We start from the raw sequence: 22,303 nt of genomic DNA, 5'->3' as shown, positions 1-22,303 counted from the left end.
CCCTCGCCCTCTGCTCTTATCATATTTGTTGCCCCTTGCGTCCTTCCCACAGACTCCTCGCTCTCTGCTGTTATCATATTGGGTTCCCTTTGTGTCTTGCCCTCTGACCCCTCAATCTCTGCTGTTGTTATATTTGGTGCCCTTTGTGTTTTGCCCTCAGACCCCTCACCCTCTGCTCTTATCATATTTGGTGCCCCTTGCGTCCTTCCCACAGACTCCTCGCTCTCTGCTGTTATCATATTGGGTTCCCTTTGTGTCTTGTCCTCAGACTCCTCGCTCTGTGCTGTTATCATATTTGGTGCCCTTTTGTGTCTTGCCCTCTGACCCCTCACTCTCTGCTGTTGTCATATTTGGTGCCCTTTGTGTCTTGCCCTCTGACCCCTCACTCTCTGCTCTTATCGTATTTGGTGCCCTTTATGTCTTATTTATTTATTTATTTATTTATTACGCGCCGAAGCTCGCAAGCATCAGGGCGCAACAAAAAGACTCTGGGAACAGAGATTCACGGGACAACACAAAAGAAAGGAGAGGGGAAGCAAGAGTAGCGACCCAATGTGATGTAGTAGAAGCCTAGTTATTTGAAGAGAAAGGTCTTCAATTGCTTCCTGAAGTGTTGGATATTGCTTTCCAGTCTAAGGCTGCAAGGCAGTTTGTTCCAATGAGAGATCGCCAGGTTAGGGAATGCTCAACCAAGGCCGGTGGCTTTGCCTGGGAGACTGGGGTTGATTAGTCCTTGTTTGGTGGATCTTAAGCAGCGACTCGGCTCATACCAGCTGAATTTTCTTCTTAAATATGCTGGCGCCGTGCCGTAAAGACACCGGTGGGTTAAGGTCAGTGATTTAAACAGGATCCGTTCCTTCACTGCCAGCTAATGAAGATCGTTTCTGTCCTTAGTGATGTGTTCACGCTTAGATTTGTTTACGATGGACCTGACCGCATTATTTTGAATGATCTGGCATTGTTTCAGGCAGTTGTTACTGGCGCCAAGCATTAATGCATTGCCATAATCCAAGCGAGACAGAATGGTAGCTCTCCCTATCGTGGCACTATTCTTGATGTTTAGGAATGGTCTGATTCGGCAGAGGAGCCTTTGATAGTAATGGCAATTTCGCTTAAAATAAGCGGTTTGGGCTTCTGCACCTAGGGAGGATTGTAGGTAAATACCTAGAGTTTTGACCTTACTTGATACCTTGATGGTAGAGTCTTTTATAGAGAATTCGGAGTAATCCGGGCCAAGATTGTTTAAGGCTTTGGCATTTCCGAAGGTCATGAGTTCGTTTTGGAACTATTAAGACACATCCAGTGTGTTAACATCCAGTTTTCAATGGTGTTATAGATGACCGATAGCTTGTCGTTGTCTATGGAATGATTTCCACTTAATTCCAGAATGAGCTGTGTGTCATCAGCGAAATTGGTGAAAAAGATTCCAAGTTGTGATAGAATGTTACAGAGGCAGCGGATATATAAATTGAAGAGTAAAGGGGAGAAACTAGCTCCCTGAAGGACGCCGCAATCTACTGGTTTGGGAGAGGTGGAATGGCCTCCCCAATTGATTTTAGAATTTCTGTCTTCCAAGAATGATGAAACCCAATCTATTGCATCTTGGGAGCAGTTTCCAGCTGCGCCTAGTGCCTCTTGGAGCTTTCCGTGATCTAACAAATCGAAAGCAGCCGAGAGGTCTAAAAGGATTAACAGTCCTGTTTTACCTCTGTCTAAAATGCTCAACATTTCAGTCTGCAAGTCCAGCAAAGCTGACTGTGCTGTGGGCACTTCTAAAGCCCGATTGTTGGGGGTGTAGCAGTCAGTGTTGCTCTACATACTCTTGCAGTTGTTTAGTTGCTACTTTGTCGAGTACCTTCAACAGGAAGTTGCAATTGGTGATGGGTCTAAGATTAGCGGGGTCTTGTTGATCTAGTGCGGGTTTCTTAACTAGGGGGGCGACTGTGACAGTTTTAATTCAAGTTGGTACTTTCCGATCTCTAAAGGAGGCATTTGTCATACGACAAAGAAAAGGGGAAAACATATCAACGTTATCTAAAATCAGTTTTGGGGGTACGATGTTTTCGGCGCAGGTGGTGCAATTCATGGCGGAAAGAGTGTCATTCATGTCTTTAGTAGAAACTGGGGAGAATTTGAATTTGGGAATGTTTAAGTCCGGGTTCGTTGTCTTAGGTTGCACAGATGGTAGTGGGATCGATGCATTACAACTTATGATGGAGTCTCTGGCTTTTTTAATTTTATTAGAGAAGCCAAGTTGAACTGCATCGCAGTCGGTCAAAGTTGGTTGGAAGGGAGAGGAGAGTGTGGGTGGTTTTTCGAAAGATTTTAGGATTTGGAACAATTTCCCGGTGGAATTAGAGGCGCTAGTGATTTGAGTGTTGTAGAAATCTTTTTTTACTTCAGTCAGTTTAGCTCTGTATAAGAGATCACATTTTTTCCAGTTGTCTTTATTTTCCTCTGAAGGGGTTTTATGCCATGTTCTTTCTAATTTTCTTTTAGCTGTCTTGAGAATGCTCAATTCGGGCGTAAACCAAAGCTGATGGTTCGGATTAGGGCAAACCTGTTTATTTTTGAGTGGTGCATGTTTGTCAAGTAGCTCCAGGAAGTGATTATTGTATTTGCGGATGATGTTCTCACAAGAGTCGTTATCTGTAGTATTTTTCATGACATATGTAAGACCTTCTTTAAGGATGTCATGTGTGATTTTTTTAAAGTTTCTGCTTGAGACTGATTTAGGGGAATTGTTAATATGATTGAGTTTGGAAGTGAAGGAGAATTTGGTTTCAACTTTATGATGATCTGTCCAAATGCATGGGATGGTGCCGGTCACTGTCAGTTGAACGTTATTGATGATAATCCAGTCAAGTTGATTGCCAGAGGTGCAAGTGGAACCTTTATTAGCAATATGGTAGTCAATGTTTGTTAGACTGTTTTCAAGGCTTATAGCCTCTTTGTCACAGGGGTTACCTCGCCATCTGTTCAGATCGCCCAAGAGGATAGTCCCGGTATTAGTTCCCTTCAGATTATTCAAAATATGACATAATTCGTCATTGAAGTCGGAAGTCAGTGAATGAGGCTTATACAAGATGATGAAATTGATGCAGTGATTGTTAGAGGGCGTGAATTTAAGATGAAGGACTTCACAGCCCATGCAGGAAATATTTGCGTCAGCTAATGTGGGCAAAGTGAGTCCAATGCACAAGTAAACACACACGGCAGCAATAACAAGCAAATGCGAACGTTCAAGTGTTCCAAGAAGTTTTGTTGTGGAAAGTAGCACGGCTTGGCAAGATGCAAAAGCACGTGGTAAAACACAATTTAGCAAGCAAGGCACATTATTCAAAATAAATGCTGATATTTCTTAATTCGCAATTCAGAAAGAATTAAATCAAAAGGCAGCAGTTCTCATTCAAGTAATTCTAGCCAAGTTAGTATAAAATGACGTTTCAATTTTACATTTTACAATTTTGCCCTCAGACTCCTCGCTTTGTGCTTTATCATATTTTGTGCCCTTTGTGTCTCGTCCTCAGACTCCTCGCTCTGTGCTTTATCATATTTGGTGCCCTTTGTGTCTTGCCCACAGACTCCTCGCTCTGTGCTCTTATCACGTTTGGTGCCCTGTGTCCTGCCCTCAGACTCCTCGCTCTGTTCTCTTATATTTGGTGCCCTTTGTGTCTTGCCCACAGACTCCTCGCTCTGTGCTCTTATCACGTTTGGTGCCCTGTGTCTTGCCCTCTGACTGCTCACTCTCTGCTGTTGTCATATGTGGTGCCCTTTGTGTCTTGCCCTCAGACTCCGCGCTCTCTGCTGTTGTCATATTTGGTGCCCTTTGTGTCTTGCTCTCAGACTCCTTGCACTCTGCTGTTATCATATTTGGTTCCCTTTGTGTCTTGCCCACAGACTCCTCGCTCTGTGCTCTTATCACGTTTGGTGCCCTGTGTCCTGCCCTCAGACTCCTCGCTCTGTGCTCTTATATTTGGTGCCCTTTGTGTCTTGCCCACAGACTCCTCGCTCTGTGCTCTTATCATGTTTGGTGCCCTGTGTCTTGCCCTCTGACTCCTCACTCTCTGCTGTTGTCATATTTGGTGCCCTTTGTGTCTTGCCCTCAGACTCCTCGCACTCTGTTGTTATCATATTGGGTTCCCTTTGTGTCTTGCCCTCAGACTCCTCGCTCTGTGCTCTTATCATATTGGGTTCCCTTTGTGTCTTGCTCACAGACTCCTCACTCTGTGCTCTTATCACGTTTTGTGCCCTGTGTCCTGCCCTCAGACTCCTCGCTCTCTGCTTTTATCAGATTTGGTGCCCTTTGTGTCTTGCCCCCTGACCCCTCACTCTCTGCTGTTATCATATTTGGTGCCCCTTGTAACCTGCCCACAGACTCCTCACTCTCTGATGTTATCATATTTGGTGCCCCTTGTAACCTGCCCACAGACTCCTCACTCTCTGATGTTATCATATTTGGTGCCCTTTGTGTCTTGCCATCAGACTCCTCGCTGTGCGCTCTTATAATATTTCGTGCCCTTTGTGTCTTGCTCTCAGACTCCTCGCTCCGTGTGCAGTGAGAGCTGTCTTCCTGGAGATAGGAAACTCACACGAAAGGAGAAGCCCATCTGCTGCTACGATTGCACCCCCTGTCCCGAAGGAGAAATCACCAACACAACTGGTAGGTAATGAAACAAGAAGGACTAACTACTGTGAAAGTGAGAGAAAGAAGTAATGTTGCAATCCTTAAGAGAAGAACTTTAACAGAAAACAGAAATAGGAAAATCCATTACAGATGAGTGTTGTTGGTAAAGTGATTTGTCTGCAGGTGCCTCCCCGCTTGGTCCTCACCATCTCTTGTCCAGTCACCTGGTGATTTAGATGCTCTTGGGCTCTTGGTACTGCCTCATGCAGAGCCGTAGGTAATACTTCCCAGGACTGTGGAAAGCAGTGAATACCTTACTCTACACATCACATGGTGCAAATAAAGCAGGTCTTTCATGTGAACACACCTCTTCGTCTGCAACCCCATGTACATGTAATTAAATGTGGATGACAAAAATGCTTGAAGTTGGAAAACCAAGGGCCCGATTCATGGAAATGTGCGCAGAAATCCTGCAAGTGGCGGCGCTGAGAAGGACACTGCACGAGACTGCGCCCAGAAAGAAAAATGCGCACCTCCCGTATTCATGGAATTTACAGCGCAAAGAAACTGTATTCGCAATTCATGCCTGAAACGACCCCAAGACGCCCACATGCAAAGCATGAACAGCCAGAAGAGCCACCTTTGCGTGCTCTCCCTGGCGCATAAAACGTTCCTGCACCCCTCTATACTGCTTACGCGCACTCCTAAGTTACATCGGAACCCCGCTTGAGTACACACACCACAAAATCTGACATGCAACTCCACCTGCACACTGCAAATCCTGCGTGCAAGTGTACTTATGCCTGTCTTTGTGTGGCGGATCATATGAAGGACTTGCGTGGCCATTTTCCAGCCAAGACATTGCACGATCAGATCCATGAATTCAACTTGTGCTGCGGAATTGTGGGCTTGCGAGGGACTGCCTGCAGGCCGTCCCTCGGAATGCCAGTCTTTTTCCAAATTCTTCCACATTTTTGGTGTTCCGCCCCTTCCCAGCCCTCTGCGTGAGCCACGCCCACGCTCTGAATGGAGTCGTGCACAAAGCCATTGGCAGCTCGCAACAAACGTGCCGATCCAGCACGAACTCCACACAAGTCCAAGAAAAGTACAGTGCAATCGATTCCATGAGCCAATGAAGTGAAATTTGAGCGCAGTTGCACGTGCAAGAATCCTATTTTACATGAAGATAATTCCATGAATCAGGCCCCAAATATGCATGCATGGCGAGAGGTACATACATGTTTGCGTATGTCTGAAAATGTAAGATGACTTTTTTAACTGATAAGTGTAAGGAAGGGATGGTACCTAACAGTAAGCCAGACACAAGTTATCACAGTACAAGGGTGTTTATTGAACTTCAAATGGGTTGGTTAAACGCTCATCTAATCCTAAATCTAAAGATGGGAGCAAGCTATGACCATCAAATAATAATAACGCAATCCAAGTCGAATCTGTCAAAATAAAAGGGCCTATACTAATAAACCTGTTGCCAATCCTTACTTCTAAATACAAATGGTGTGGGAAACAATGTTATGCAAAAGAAAAGTGTTCAAGAAATGATATGTCAGGATACTTGAGACGTTGGCTCCGCTTCCCCACATTTTCAGCATGGGACTTCAAATGTCTTTGACTGTGAGAAACACTTGGGGCCCGATGCATGGAATTTTTGCACGGTTCAAAGTGACTTTGCACTGTTGACGCAAACCCTGATTCATGGAACTGTGCAAAGTGCATTTTTGCAGTGCAAAGTCATTTCGTACTGCAAAAATTGATCCGATTTATGGAAATGTGTGCAGAAATCCTACAAGGACTGCATGCCAAGAAGGACACTGCGCGAGCCTGCGCACAGAATAAAAATTGCACGCCGAGCGTATTCATGGAATTAACTGCGCAAAGTAACAGTGTTGGCAGGTCACGCCCGGAATACCCCTGACATACACACGCAAACCATAAAAAGCCAGAACAGCTACCTTTGCGCACTCCCCCGGGTGCCAATACACACACCCTTCAAACAGTGCATGGGGTTCCCCGCAAGCAGGCCTGCTTCTCGGGTACCCTGTGCAGGGTCACCCGTACTGTTGCTGGCACCCTGCCAACATGCGTATGGAAAATAGTAACTCAGTCTTAACTCAGAAAATCTGTGTGAAAACTCCCGTAAACCATTCTTGTACCTCGCTACACTGCATATACACACCCCTAAATTAGATTGGAACCACAGTTGCATACACGCACCCCTTAATCCTATGCGCAAGTGTACTTATGCCTGCCGTCAGGTGGAGTATGGCATGCAAATCCCTCATATTTTCCACGCAAATTCAGGAGGTGGGACAATTACTATGCAATGCCCAGAATTACAATTCAGGAGGTGGGCTGTTTCTATTGAAATGGGTGAATGGTAACCAGCTCAGGCCCTCAGGCAGCTTGTGTCACCACAGTGGCTAGCAGTTCCTATTAAACACCTTTTAAGGGCCCGGTTCATGGAATTTTTTGCACTGCTGAAAAGTGACTTTGCATTGCCGACACAAACCTTTATTCATGGAAATGTGTATGGATTCCCTAAACGATTTCTTTAAGAAGAAAACCGAGTCGCTGCCAAACCAACTGAAAGAAACATCCGACAGCGAAATCTTGGCAAGTACCTCTCAACATGAATCATCGATTGAACCATCCCAAAGATCTAACTTTGGTTCTAGCATCAACCTTCCAATCAAAGAACCCGACATGCTACTCCCTCTCAACAAGACGGAGAGCACCCCGGTACTCTGATTGCATTGCGGCAAGAAAGCGGTAGCAGACACCGGAGCAGTAAGTCCTCGGAGCGGCAGCATGGCGTTGACCGGATCCACGGTAAATCTTGAATTAAAAAAAGTAAAGGAGAGTCAGGGAAAACAAACCAACCATCAGGCTTAAGTCTCCTTTAGAAGTCTCCAAAGCAACTTCCGGGAGGCACTGGCTCCAATAACGACAGATCCCTGGAGATGAAGACGCCCAGGCTTCAAGAAAAACTAACGATGTCAACGCAGGTCGAGAAAATTACAACAACATCGGGGCACACGCGGAGAGATTTACCTCATGCAAGGAAAGAGGACCCACCAACCGCTCAGAATCGATGCATACCCCAATTCCGATGTGAAGACTGAGTGAACTTCAACATCCTCCTTCCCAAGACTCCCTGCAAAAAAAAAACTGACTTGTTAAACATCATGTCCACGGTTACAATCACGCTTGTGCCTTTTAGCAAGCTGTACGAGAGTATAAACGATACCCTGCGAGACCAGACTTCGCTCATAGCCCTGATGCAAACCAAGCTGAACTACCTGGAAGGGTTTATTGTGGGGGCAGAGGGTAGTCTGGCAGTCAGGATAGAACAGTCCTTCAGGCCGGATTGCTCAAGATCCTCTCGTAGATCGAACTCTGCTAAGGAAGTTTCTGGAGAACGTACCCACAGACCATCGAAGTTCACACAAACAAACTTTGTCACATTGATTGCTGAAAATAAAGAGCCATTTAGGATGACAGACCAACTCAGCACGAGAATCAGGGCCATAGATCCGGGGCAACCAAAAGACCCTTTGGAAGAAATAATCGGCATAATAGAGGAAGAAGAGGAGAAAAGACAGGCCGATTTGCAAAGTGATGAAATCATCGAGGTGCAACGAAAAGCACTAAACCCCTTTTCATACACAAAGACTTCAGAACGTAACAAAGACAAAGCCAACGCATCCTGCCAAAACACAAATGTATTTTAGTATGGCATATTCAACCAGCAGAAGCTGCTTTCACACATCGCTTCTAAACCAAACCTAAGTAAATCAGCTCTGACGAGGCTCTCACTAAGCCTGAAGACATGCTCTAAACCCATGTGCCAACCGGCAGCTGCATCATCTAAGCGTTTCTCTGATGCCAATCAGCGGCCAGAAAATCATAAAAACTTACCAAAGACTTCAGGTAAAGAAAGAGCAAACCACCCGGTGATGATTTTGGATGACCAACTGGATCGTAGCCTACAAATGACCGAGGATCTGGGTTCTGAGACCAGTACGATAAGAATCCCTAAAAGAAAAGCAGAAACGTTGGCTACCACAAGTTCAAATCGGGAACCACCAAGAAAAGTCCAAATATACGATGCCTCTCCTTCAACAAGTAGGTCACCCCAAACCAGAATAAAAGCAGGGGTCAGTGATGCAGAAAAATCAGGGGTTCGTACAACGAATAAAAAAGAGGTGGACACAATGATAAATGCTTGGGAAAATACAAGGAGAAGACCAGGGTCTCCCCCTGAAAGCTCCCGCCTCCCGAGACACGAGCCAAAAGTTGGCCCAAAAAAAACCAAAATCATCTGAAGTACATGATACTGAAAATGGAAATAGGCTTTCGCCTCTGAAGACGCTTACCCGTAACACTCTCAGAAATTCGGGAAGACATGACAACGAAAGGGACCAGAAATACGTGTCGAAGCGAATAGAAAGCGACTGTATGTTAAGATTGAAACGTACCTACCACCAAGGAGACGGAGTGACCCTGAATAGATATACCATCCTAAAAGTCCTAACACAAATACCTAGTCTGAGACATATCCAGAACAGGGAAACGTGGATCGTGGAACCATGCCCATCAGGGAGAAGAGACTCCTCATACTTACATCTGAACTCCAAAATCATCAAATTCTAACTGATGAAAGAAACAGAAAGTCTATCGATCCTGGGATACGATCTAACAGAAATTACCTGCTTGATTAATCCTGTGAAAACCACGAGAAGAGAAGATGCGGAACCAGCAGGCCCAAAAACATTGTTGAGAACAATAGACCGATCACGCAAACACTACACAAGTAGGATGGAACACTTACGCACCTCTCGTGAAGAACAAGGATCCGAGAGGCGTAGAGTTCCTACAACCTTTCAATCTGACCCAAAGAACCAGAAAGGATGTACACGCAAGGAAGAAAGCTCCAACCGATTATCGGCCAGGGCACCTAAATCCCCACATGTAATGCGAAATGGTACACCATCACTGAAAACCAAAGGAACAGGGGTTAAAATCTAAGACATCCAGCAAACTCCAACAAAAAAACTAGCCATTATTGGTTAAAGATGGAAGGCAACAAGCCTTAACTGTGACGATGGGGACCGGAGATAAAACAACATTAAGAAAGGCAATCAAATTTGGCTGTTGGAATACATGAGGCTTTGAGCACCTCACTAAATTAACCGATGTTAACCTCAGCCAATTCGATATACTCTGTCTACAAGAGACATGACTGACTAATAAACCGCAACTCGATGGCTTTGAACTAATCTTCAGTGCAGCAAAGAAAGAGGCGATCGGCCGTCCAACAGCTGGTCTCATAACCACAGTTAGAGCAGGATCGGGCATTGACATCTCCCAAGTGCTCTCCTCGCCTCATTGGATCCAGGCAATGTTATTAAACTGGAAACACACAACAGGTGAATCACAGCACCTGAAAGTGGAGAAAGCTCTCCTAATCAACGTATGCTGGAACCCGGAGACAACATCTAACGAGGAATTTACTAATGTGATGCTCAACCTTTTGGATGAGGTGGATTTAAAAAACTTGGAGCATTTTACAATCATTAACAGCGATTTTAATGCGGCATGTGAAGGAATAGGTCAGCACGTCAAACATCACTATCAAAATCTCCCAGTAAGAAAATGTGGGAAGCTGCTGGACGAACTTATGGCAGCACGTGATATGCATAATCTACACTGGCTGCGATTAAAAATAAATTAAAAAACTCCATCATGGATGAGAAGATCTCAACAAGGGACGATTGACCACGTATATGTATCAAAGGACCTGCTAACAACTTTAGGATCGAGTCAACGCTGTTCAGCGATCACAACCTGCTCATCACAGAATGCCTTGCTTCTAGGTTCCAGGTTTTTTCGAACAACCGACCTATCGAAGTGGCATCTGGGGGGAATTGCGTTAAAATCTCAGAAAAAGGCCTCCTCCTAATTTATACCCAGTATAAACGACTGCCTGTTGATGGGCCGAAGACCACAAAAACTACTACGGGCGACTTGGATTATACGCCCCTATTGACAAGGTTTACGATGACTGCGACGAAATTCAACGAAAGCAGCGGTAAATCACCATCACTGCTACAATCGGGATCTTGTTGAAAAAAGACAACTTCACAGACGACTTAAGAAAAGTTGTCAGAAAGCACCGTCACCTGAAAACACAGCGAGATGGGCACTGGCCCTTCAAAACTACAGGAGTTGGCTTATTCACTATCGGCACAAACTCTACCACCAAGACGCTGAACAAATGCTTCGTGCAATTTGCAGGAATAAGCCAAAGGAGTTTTGGAACATGATTAAGGGGGCATCAAACAAGATGAATGATAACATACAAAACAACATGGAGAGGACCGCTGGATATTGCACTTTGCCACCCTTTATGCTCAGATATTGGGTGATACAACGCAGAATAAGACTCCTACTGGTGCGAAGACTAGAGACAAAGCCATCTGGACTATTCCCGCCGATAAAGAAACAATTCTAAACAAAATCTCCAAATTGAATAATTCAAGGGCACCGGGTCCAGATGGGCTCTGCAACCTGGAACTAAAAAAACATCCAGAGCTGTGGGCCAATATAATGATCAAGATCTTCGCCAACTGTAACAACACCCAGGATATTCCACCATCTTGGAAAAAAGCAACCATCGTCCCCATCTTCAAGAGAGGAGCGACGGATGATCGGAAACACTATAGACCAATTGCTCTCTTGGATGTGATGGGGAAGGTGTTTGCCTTTCTGGCCCTGGAGGCCTTTTCAATCTGGCTCCGTACAGCAGATTTTGCAGACCCCTTTCAGAACGGTTTTGTTAAAAACTCAGGAACTACTACAAACATCCTGTTGCTCAGTACCATGAAGGGGAAAGTCTTGCAGGGTGGCCCTCCAGTCTACATGGCTTTCATTGACCTGGTCCAAGCATTTGACCAGGTCAACAGACAATGCCTGTGGACAAAATTAGAATAAAAAAATTGCCCCTGCTCAATTCTGGACCCTATAAAAGCCCTTCATCAGGACACATCTGTACAGGTGCGTCTCAGTGCAGAAGGCCGTTTGTCAGAGGAAATCCAGACAGCGAGAGGAGTAAAGCATTTACAACTCCTATATAGCAGACTACGGAGACTCAGTTTGTGCGGTCAGACATTTTCCACCATCGATAGGAGGCGCTAAAATAGCGAGACTCCTATATGCTGACGACATCATTTGGATGGACCTTACTCCTATAGGCCTGCAACGCCAACTCGACAATCTGGTGCTCTACGTGACAAAAAACAATTTATAACTGTTCAAAGAAAAAAACAAAATTCTGATAATGGGCAACACCGTAAAAAGGTCTCAGAATCTTTTGTGGTATTGTGAAGGTGTTTGCTTAGAAAAAGTGCGGGGCCTATGGGCTCTGTTGACAAGTGGAAACAACAAACGAGGTGTGATCGGAGTGACTCTTTTCCTGAAGTTGCTGAAACTGTAACACTCCAGGGAAAAAGAAAAAAGGGGGAACTTGAACGACTTCACTTTGACACACCTCTAACTAATTTCGGTTTTGATTAAAAGGAAATGGAACTTTGGCTCTTTTTATGTGGAGGACTTTTAAACTTCTTTTTGTAAAAATTGTAATTCAATTAAATCAAAAAATAAATAAATAAATACATAAATAAATAAATGACTGCCCCACCTGCTGAATTGCAATGTTGGGCACTGCATAATAACTCGCCCACCTGCTGAGTTGTTTTGTTGGGAACATTGTTGGCCTCTTAATTGGGTGAAACATTCCAACAGTGGCACTCAGCATGGATGTTGACAAAGCTTTGACTGGATGGAATGGCACCATTTTCAATTAATCTAGTGACCTTCGGCTTCCTCGATTATTTACCTAAAGGTTCTTCATAGTGGCTTGAAAGCTGATATTAAGGTATAAGCACATTGTGGACAGGGTTGATCTCAAATGGGGAGCATGCCCATGACATTGTTAGAGAGTTTTACAAAAGTCCAATCTGTGACAGGACTTTAGAAGATTCACCCATAGGTGACCCGGGTTTCACCTCTTAGGATTGGCCTGAACTACACCAATATGGTAGCAATGGCTGAGCAGCCAGGCTTGGCCGAAACTACACCAATATGGTAGCAATGGTTGAGGAGCCAGGCTTGGCCTAAACTACACCAATATGGTAGCAATGGCTGAGCAGCCAGGCTTGGCCTGAACTACACTAATATGGTAACAATGGCTGAGCAGCCAGGCATGGCCTGAACTACACCGATATGGTAGCAATGGCTGAGCAGCCAGGCCTGGCCTGAACTACACCGATATGGTAGCAATGGCTGAGCAGCCAGGCCTGGCCTAAACTACACCGATATGGTAGCAATGGCTGAGCAGCCAGGCTTGGCCTAAACTACACCAATATGGTAGCAATGGCTGAGCAGCCAGGCTTGGCCTGAACTACACTAATATGGTAGCAATGGCTGAGCAGCCAGGCGTGGCCTAACCTACACCAATATGGTAGCAATGGTTGAGGAGCCAGGCTTGGCCTAAACTACACCAATATGGTAGCAATGGCTGAGCAGCCATGCTTGGCCTGAACTACACTAATATGGTAACAATGGCTGAGCAGCCAAGCCTGGCCTGAACTACACCAATATGGTAGCAATGGCTGAGCAGCCAGGCTTGGCCTGAACTACACCAATATGGTAGCAATGGCTGAGCAGCCAGGCGTGGCCTGAACTACACCAATATGGTAGCAATGGCTGAGCAGCCAGGCTTGGCCTGAACTACACCAATATGGTAGCAATGGCTGAGCAGCCAGGCTTAGTTTAATGGGGGAGGAGGGCTGTAGGGGAGTACAAAGACCTCAGACTACACCTTTATTCAACAAGGTTATATAAAAATAGCAATGTATTACATACACTAAGGTACTACTACTGAAACCGCTAGGTTCAGCTAAGTACATTTATAGAGGCAGTCGGGGCTTTCTACAATGGCCAAGAAAGCCCAAACTGCCCGGCTCCAAATCGCCACACTTAGTAAAATCAAACCCTTCATCCCCCCCGCTATTCCAGGCACTGGTCATCTCATGCATTGACGGGGGTAACGCCCCTCCTCCCCGGCCTCAACGTGCTCCCTGCCACGTACCTGGCTACCACCAAATCTGCCCACCACGATGTAGCCTGTCTTATCGGGGGTGTCCATAGATTCAACCACATCATGCCCACCCTACGCAATCTTTACTGGCTCCCCCTCCCGCAAGGATTCTCTAACACATACAAAGCAGTCCAACGGAACTCCATCTTACCTGGCAGCCAAACGCAGTAACTCAGGAGGTTCCCGCACCTGCCGTAGCTCGACCATCAAAAGGTTAGAGTCCACGCTTACCCATAAGCAAAGGAAGAGAAAGCAGTCCTTCGCCTGCTATTCCCCAACGCTCTGGAACTCACTCCCCCTGGAGACCTGTACTGCCCCTTTCATCACTTCCTCACCCAAGACTGAAACCTGGCAATCCCCCACAGTGCTGCGTTACTGTTAAACACGCCAGCCTGACGCTAGCCTCTGGATTCTCCTGAACTCTGTAAAGCGATCTGTTGCCTCCTGAAAAATAGGGAAGTAAAATAGAGCAGCTTTCTATTATCAAATGACACAATCAGGCAACTTGAAACATATATGCAAACATTTTCCAACTCGTATAACTTTTGTGCCTTTATATCAATCCTGTCTTAGATAGTCCATCCATATCTCAAAATCCTATGGATCACTGGGCCACCAGTGACCAGGGCTTAGGAGGGAAAAGGGCAAGAAGACAAAGCACACTGTTCAGAGGGGCAGGATCCAGCTGGAATTCCTACAGTTGCAGGTAAGTTGCAGTGTTGGTTGAAAATGGTTTCGGAGGTTAGGATGACCCCCTGACAGTTTGCTCAAAGGACCAATGTCCTCAGGCAGACAGATTCGCTGCAAGGGTACAATGGGTTGTCCACCCCAATGTAATCCTATGGGGACCTGGGAAGGTCCAGGATAGCAGCAAACTGCAGTCCCCAGGATCACATAAACACACAAACAGCCTCCATGGATGTTTACCAGGAGCAGGACAGTGAAGAAGCAATGCAGCAGGACGGTCCCCTGGGATCAGGAAACAGCAGACCCAGTCACAGGCGTCTCAGGCTTGGCGACAGAAGAAGAGGACTTCAGTAGATCTGGCGACAGCTTTTGTGCAGATGGGTACCCATCAAAGGATCTTTGCAGTTTTGGCTTGTTGGCTCCTTTCTCAGGCTCAGAAGAGTGACGTTTGTCACAGTGGTCCATTCTGGTCGGTTTCTCGATCCTCGTCTCTGGTGAGGGGACTTTGGAGATCAAATTCAAGTACATGCAGGTCTCGGAGGATTCCCTCAAAGTTCCTGCCAACCCGTTCTTCTGCAGATGATGCACAGCAATCCAGCACGGTTGCCAGGGTATTGGGAGTTTGCAGGCCCTGGAGGTCACAGCACTTTGTGGGGTGGCGCAAAATGCAGCTTGTCTTGGGACTGGTAAAGCCAACCAGTCGAGAGGAGGAAGTCATCTTCAAGAGACCATACCTGTTGCTTGGAATTCAATGTCGGGACAGCAGCGGTCACGCAATGGCTCTGGCGGTCATTGGAATTTGCTGGGGATGTCCTTCTTAATGCTCTTCTTCGGATCTTCTGTTCCAGTGGTGACTCTGAGTTTCAGCTCCAGGACCCAAGGATCTATAAAGGACCACTGGCTGAGGCCACCACTCACCATGCATGCAACATTCAAACTTGGGGATGGCGGTGCAGTGGGGCCAGCCAGCCACCCAGTGCAAACTGGTGACATGATTGTTGTCATCCTACCTCCAGAGCCTTCCCTCCACCCCTAGGGGAGTGCCCAGGACTACCCCCTCCAGCAGGGGCTGTGGTAGGAGTAGGGGTAGAGAAATGCATGCACCTGTCCCTGTGCAACAGTAAAGAGAGCAGGCGATCAACCCCTGCAGTGGGTGGCTGCTCTCAATGGCCAACACAGGAGAGGTTTACCAATGTCACTGTGGGGATGCACCTCGGCACCCCCAGGGGGTGATGGGCATACCTGGGATTGGGGGCGCTGAGAGCCGAGGCAGCGGGCCGGCCCCTTCTTGCTCAGCTGTCACCAGCGCCGATAGTGAAGGAACCCGAGCCGATGCTCAGGGACGTGGCGTGTCACCGCGGCACTCACCTGCTGAGAAGCGAGCCGATGCTCGGCTACGCGGCGTGTCACTGCCGCACTCGCCTGCTGAGGGACCCGACCCCGAAGAGAGGAGGGGAGCGCAGGCCCGCCATGGCAAAAGGGGGGGGCGACTGGCCCGTCAGCATGCCGCGGATCGCGGCTGGAAGACGCCCGGAGCCAGAGCCCGCCCATATCCGACGCAGCCACGTTTTCAATCACGTGATCGCCTCAGCCGTTCCCCAGGGCAAGGATGGGATCACGCAGGCACGGCAGCCTTTAAGGGAGGCGCGTCAATACGTCAGCGGCCAATGGGATATCAGCTGGACAGAGCTAATGGCGATTGGTGGGGCTTGAATCTAAGGAAGCCTATAAAAGCGTGCCAAGAGAAACTGACAGTGTTCTCTCTTTTCACAGGAAAGAGAAGAGGAGGAGGAACGGAGACCAGAGTGGTGGGCCTATCCGGACACCACGAGATAGGACAAGGTTGGGGACTGCCTCAATATATTCTGAAAAGGTCAAACACTGGTGAAGGAAACCAGAGGACAATATTCTTTGATTTGTTAAGGACCCATTTGGAATAAATATAGTTTCAGCATCCGTCTGTCTCCTGAAGTTTATTTCTCATAGTCACATATATTTTTATAGAAAGTCCACTGCTCACACCATCCAGTAACCCTTCATATGTGTATACATTGTTTTACCATATATAACACGTCAATACACGTCAATACACAGTTCAAATAGATTCCTCACACGTTTTACTCATGTTCAAATATTTGTCACTCTGTAATGAACACTCAATACATGTTTCTAACACTAACGTGTAAAAAATAAATCATTTAATTATGAGTTTTTGATGATGAGGAAACATTGCCATTGTTGTCACCAGTCTACACTACACACTTAAAATGCACAAAGTTATCCATGAAAAGGCTGAAATCATTGTCATTGCCCCTAAAACAGGGATTTGCGTGCAATTCTGCCTACAAATCCCCATTCGTCAAACAGGGATTCGCGGGCAGAACGGCACGCAAATCCCTGTTTTACACGCAAATAATTCCATGAATCAGGACCTTATACTGATGAACCATCTCCAAGAAATCCTAGTCACCCTAAATACCAACTACCTGCCTCACCAGGTCATAAAGGGCAATCTAGCACCTGCCTCACCAAATAATGCTAGGCAATCTAGCACCTGCCTCAACAAATCATGCTAGGCAATTTATACCTCCCTCACCAGGTCATAATGGGCAATCTAGCACCTGCCTCACCAAATAATGCTAGGCAATCTATTACATGCCTCAACAAATCATGATAGGCAATCTAGCACCTGCCTCACCAGGTCATAATGGGCAATCTAGCACCTGCCTCAACAAAGCATGCTAGGCAATCTAGCACCTGCCTCAACAAATCATGCTAGGCAATCTAGCACCTGCCTCAACAAATCATGCTAGGCAATCTAGCACCTGCCTCACCAAATAATGCTAGGCAATCTAGCACCTCCCTCAACAAATCATTCTAGGCAATCTAGCACCTGCCTCACCAAATAGTGCTAGGCAATCTAGCACCTGCCTCAACAAATCATGATAGGCAATCTATTACCTGCCTCAACAAATCATGCTAGGCAATCTAGCACCTGCCTCACCAAATCATGATAGGCAATCTAGCAACTGCCTAACCAATTCATGATAGGCAATCTAGCACCTCCCTCAACAAATCATTCTAGGCAATATAGCACCTGCCTCACCAAATAGTGCTAGGCAATCTAGCACCTGCCTCAACAAATCATGATAGGCAATCTATTACCTGCCTCAACAAATCATGCTAGGCAATCTAGCACCTGCCTCGCCAGGTCATAATGGGCAATCTAGCACCTGCCTCAACAAATCATGCTAGGTTATCTAGCGCCTGACTCAACAAATCATGCTAGGCAATCTATTACCTGCCTCACCAGGTCATGATAGGTAATCTATTACCTGCCTCAACAAATGATGCTAGGCAATCTATTACCTGCCTCAACAAATCATGCTAGGCAATCTATTACCTTCCTCATCAAATCATGCTAGGCAATCTAGCGCCTGACTCAACAAATCATACTAGGCAATCTAGCACCTGCCTCACCAAATTATGCTAGGCAATCTAAAACCTGACTCACCAAATCATGATAGGCAATCTAGCACCTGCCTCACCAAATCATGATAGGCAATCTAGCACCTGCCTCAGCAAATCATGCAAGGCAATGTAGCACCTGCCTCACCAAATTATGCTAGGCAATCTAGCACCTGCCTCACCAAATCATGATAGGCAATCTAGCACCTGCCTCAGCAAATCATGATAGGCAATCTAGCACCTACTTCAACAAATCATGATAGGCAATCTAGCACCTGCCTCAAAAATTATGCTAGGTAATCTAGCACCTGCCTCAACAAATCATGCTAGGCAATGTAGCACCTGCCCCACCAAATTATGCTAGGCATTCTAGCACCTGCCTCAACAAATCATGCTAGGCAATGTAGCACCTGCCTCACCAAATTATGCTAGCCAATCTAACACCTGCCTCACCAAATCATGATAGGCAATCTAGCACCTGCCTCACCAGTTCATGATAGGCAATCTATTACCTGCCTCAACAAATCATGCTAGGCAATCTAGCACCTGCCTCACCAGGTCATAATGGGCAATCTAGCACCTGCCTCACCAAATAAGTAGGCAATCTAGCACCTGCTTTAACAAATCATGCTAGAAATGCTAGCACCTGCCTCACCAGGTCATAATGGGCAATCTAGCATCTGCCTCACCAAATAATGCTAGGAAATCTATTACCTGCCTCAACAAATCATGATAGGCAATCTAGCACCTGCCTCACCGGGTCATAATAGGCAATCTAGCACCTGCCTCAACAAATCATGCTAGGCAAACTAGCACCTGCCTCAACAAATCATGCTAGGCAATCTAGCACCTGCCTCACCAAATAATGCTAGGCAATCTAGCGCCTGCCTCAACAAATAGGAAATCTATTACCTGCCTCAACAAATCATGCTAGGCAAATCTAGCACCTGCCTCACCAAATCAAGATAGGCAATCTAGCACCTGCCTCACCAGTTCATGATATGCAATCTATTACCTGCCTCAACAAATCATGCTAGGCAATCTAGCACCTGCCTCACCAGGTCATAATGGGGAATCTAGCACCTGCCTCAACAAATCATGCTAGGCAATCTAGCACCTGCCTCACCAAATCATGATAGGCAATCTAGCACCTGCCTCACCAGTTCATGATATGCAATCTATTACCTGCCTCAACAAATCATGCTAGGCAATCTAGCACCTGCCTCACCAGGTCATAATGGGCAATCTAGCACCTGCCTCAACAAATCATGCTAGGCAATCTTGCGCCTGACTCAACAAATCATGCTTGGCAATCTATTACCTGCCTCACCAGGTCATGATAGACTATATATTACCTGCCTCAACAAATCACGCTAGGCAATCTATTACCTGCCTCAACAAATCATGCTAGGCAATCTATTACCTGCCTCAACAAATCATGCTAGGCAATCTAGCACCTGCCTCACCAGGTCATAATGGGCAATCTAGCACCTGCCTCAACAAATCATGCTAGGCAATCTAGCGCCTGACTCAACAAATCATGCTTGGCAATCTATTACCTGCCTCACCAGGTCATGATAGGCTATATATTACCTGCCTCAACAAATCATGCTAGGCAATCTATTACCTGCCTCAACAAATCATGATAGGCAATCTAGCAGCTGCTTCAACAAATCATGATAGGCAATCTAGCACCTACCTCAACAAATCATGCAAGGCAATCTAGCACCTGCCTCACCAAATTATGCTAGGCAATCTAGCACCTGCCTCACCAAATCATGATAGGCAATCTAGCACCTACCTCAACAAATCATGCAAGGCAATGTAGCACTGCCTCACCAAATTATGCTAGGCAATCTAGCACCTGCCTCACCAAATCATGATAGGCAATCTAGCATCTGCCTCAGCAAATCATGATAGGCAATCTAGCACCTACTTCAACAAATCATGATAGGCAATCTAGCACCTGCCTCAACAAATCATGCTAGGCAATCTAGCACCTGCCTCGCCAAATTATGCAAGGCAATCTAGCACCTGCCTCAACAAATTATGCTAGGCAATCTAGCACCTGCCTCACCAAATTATGCTAGGTAATCTAGCACCTGCCTCAACAAATCATGCTAGGCAATGTAGCACCTGCCTAACCAAATTATGCTAGGCAATCTAGCAGCAGCCTCAGCAAATCATGCTAGGCAATCTAGCAGCAGCCTCACCAAATCATGCTAGGCAATCTAGCAGCGGCCTCAGCAAATCATCCTAGGCAATCTAGCACCTGCCTCAACAAATCATGCTAGGCAATCTAGCACCTGCCTCACCAAATCATGATGTTAAGATGAGAATCACGGGAATGCTGCGTACCTGTATTTCTGGATGGTCTCGACGTGGCAGCCAGGCTGGCGGGAAGACTTGGTGACACAAGCAACCAGCCCTTCCTCCACCCTGAATGGGAACTGGGTGGAAGATGGACCGATTCCCAATGCCACAACCAGATTGCAGAGATGGCAGTTCTGCACAGCGTTGACAGAAGAAGTGGTTGGAGGGAATCCTTGAAGAGAAGTTAGGAGTCCCAAGGTGTGGAAGGCCACACCCACAGCTGGCAATGGGTGCTGAGAAGCTGAGTCCAAAGGTGTGGGAGGCCACACCCGTAGCAGGCAATGGGTGTTGAGAAGCAGAGTCCAAAGGTGTGGGAGGCCACACCCGTAGCAGGCGATGGGTGCTGAGAAGCAGAGTCCAAAGGTGTGGGAGGCCACACCCGTAGCTGGCAATGGGTGTTGAGAAGCAGAGTCCAAAGGTGTGGGAGGCCACACCCGTAGCAGGCGATGGGTGCTGAGAAGCAGAGTCCAAAGGTGTGGGAGGCCACACCCGTAGCTTGCAATGGGTGTTGAGAAGCAGAGTCCAAAGGTGTGGGAGGCCACACCCGTAGCAGGCAATGGGTGTTGAGAAGCAGAGTCCAAAGGTGTGGGAGGCCACACCCGTAGCAGGCAATGGGTGTTGAGAAGCAGATTCCCAAGGTGTGGGAGGCCACACCCGTAGCAAGCAATGGGTGCTGAGAAGCAGAATCCAAAGGTGTGGGAGGCCACACCTGTAGCAGGCAGTGAAAGCTGGGAGGTAAAGAATCCAAAATGGCACAGGAGAACCAGGAAAATAGCCAGGCCAAGGGAAGAGAGGAAGGAGGACAGGGAACCAGGGCTAACAAGAGAGGAAACCAGGAGGGGATGAAGCTGGACCAGAGAATGAAGCCAGGAAGAACCCCGGCCACAGGAGGGAAAAAACCGGCAGTAGGAGAAGGTAAGGACTAGAGGATCAGGGAAACAAGGTAAGCGTTAACTGACAGAGCGGGAGAAGGCAAGGACACGATCCGGAACAGAACGCGTTGAGACGCGATCTGCTCCCGACCGCGTCTCTCCCTTTATGGGCCGCCAGCGCCTGCGAGGCCTGGAGCGCAAGCCCGATGGTTGCCAGGCGCCGGCGGCCCCAGAATGAGGCTTGAGCAGCAAGCTGCTCCACGCCTCGGCGGCCGCCCCCACGGCGCATGCGCGGGACCGTAATCGCGGTCCCCGATGCAAGCGCCGCGGAGCTGCCGCCCCTGTCCCTGGAGCTCTCCCCCCGGCGCCTCCCCAAATGCGGAAGCGTGGGTAGAGGCGCCAGGGAGGGGGAGCGCGAACAGTGAACCCCGGTCTCCTGGTAAGCGTGACACATGATAGGAAATCTAGCACCTGCCTCACCAAATCATGCTATGCAATCTAGCACCTGCCTCACCAAACCATGCTAGGCAATCTAGCACCTGCCTCGCTAAATCATGTTAGGCAATCTGACACCTGCCTCACCAAATCATGATAGGCAATCTCATAGAGGCATCTGTCTTAATCAATACCTAAATACCTTTCTCAGTATGATATCAAATGAAGGGAAAAAGGCCTCTTCATACTCACTAACTGTAGAAGGTAGGGAGTTCAGAGGGCTGTTAAATATTGGATGCCTGGAGTTATCCACAAGTCAAGGACACATGGGAAAATTCCACAAATATGAAAAAGCCACCTATTAATGCACCATGATCTTTGCATCAAAAAGTATCAAAGATAGGATCAAATACTACAAAAAGGTTAAATGTTGATTTGTCATGCCTCACACCCTCTCCTGTTCCCTGTGGCGAAGATGGAAGAGGATGCATGTGAGAAGTGTGAGAAGTGTGAGAAGTGTGAGAAGTGTGTTTAATAAAAGTGATGTTTCTTTTTCCCTTATATTACTTATATTATGCTTATATTACTGCAGGTAGCGTTAGGTAATACTACGTGTGTGTGGCATTAGTTGGCAATGCTTTCTGCATGTATTGTAAAAGGGAA

The 22,303-nt window shown here is 46.9% G+C and overlaps 1 protein-coding gene across 1 annotated transcript in view; it reads left to right on the top strand.

The window, feature by feature from the left end:
* The window catches only part of LOC138452686 (vomeronasal type-2 receptor 116-like), a 111,661-nt gene that overhangs the window by 46,081 nt on the left and 43,277 nt on the right, over positions 1-22,303 (top strand). Inside the window, exon 3 of the mRNA XM_069605032.1 lies at positions 4,540-4,663. Within this exon, the coding sequence (XP_069461133.1) occupies positions 4,540-4,663 (124 nt within the window). The remainder of the gene's footprint in view (positions 1-4,539; positions 4,664-22,303) is intronic.

The sequence above is a fragment of the Ambystoma mexicanum genome, chromosome 4p (assembly GCF_040938575.1).
Source record: "Ambystoma mexicanum isolate Mex_15411 chromosome 4p, UKY_AmexF1_1, whole genome shotgun sequence".
Taxonomy (NCBI): Eukaryota; Metazoa; Chordata; class Amphibia; order Caudata; family Ambystomatidae; genus Ambystoma; species Ambystoma mexicanum.
Note: the sequence above shows the minus strand (reverse complement) of the source record. Positions and strands in the feature narration are given on the sequence as shown.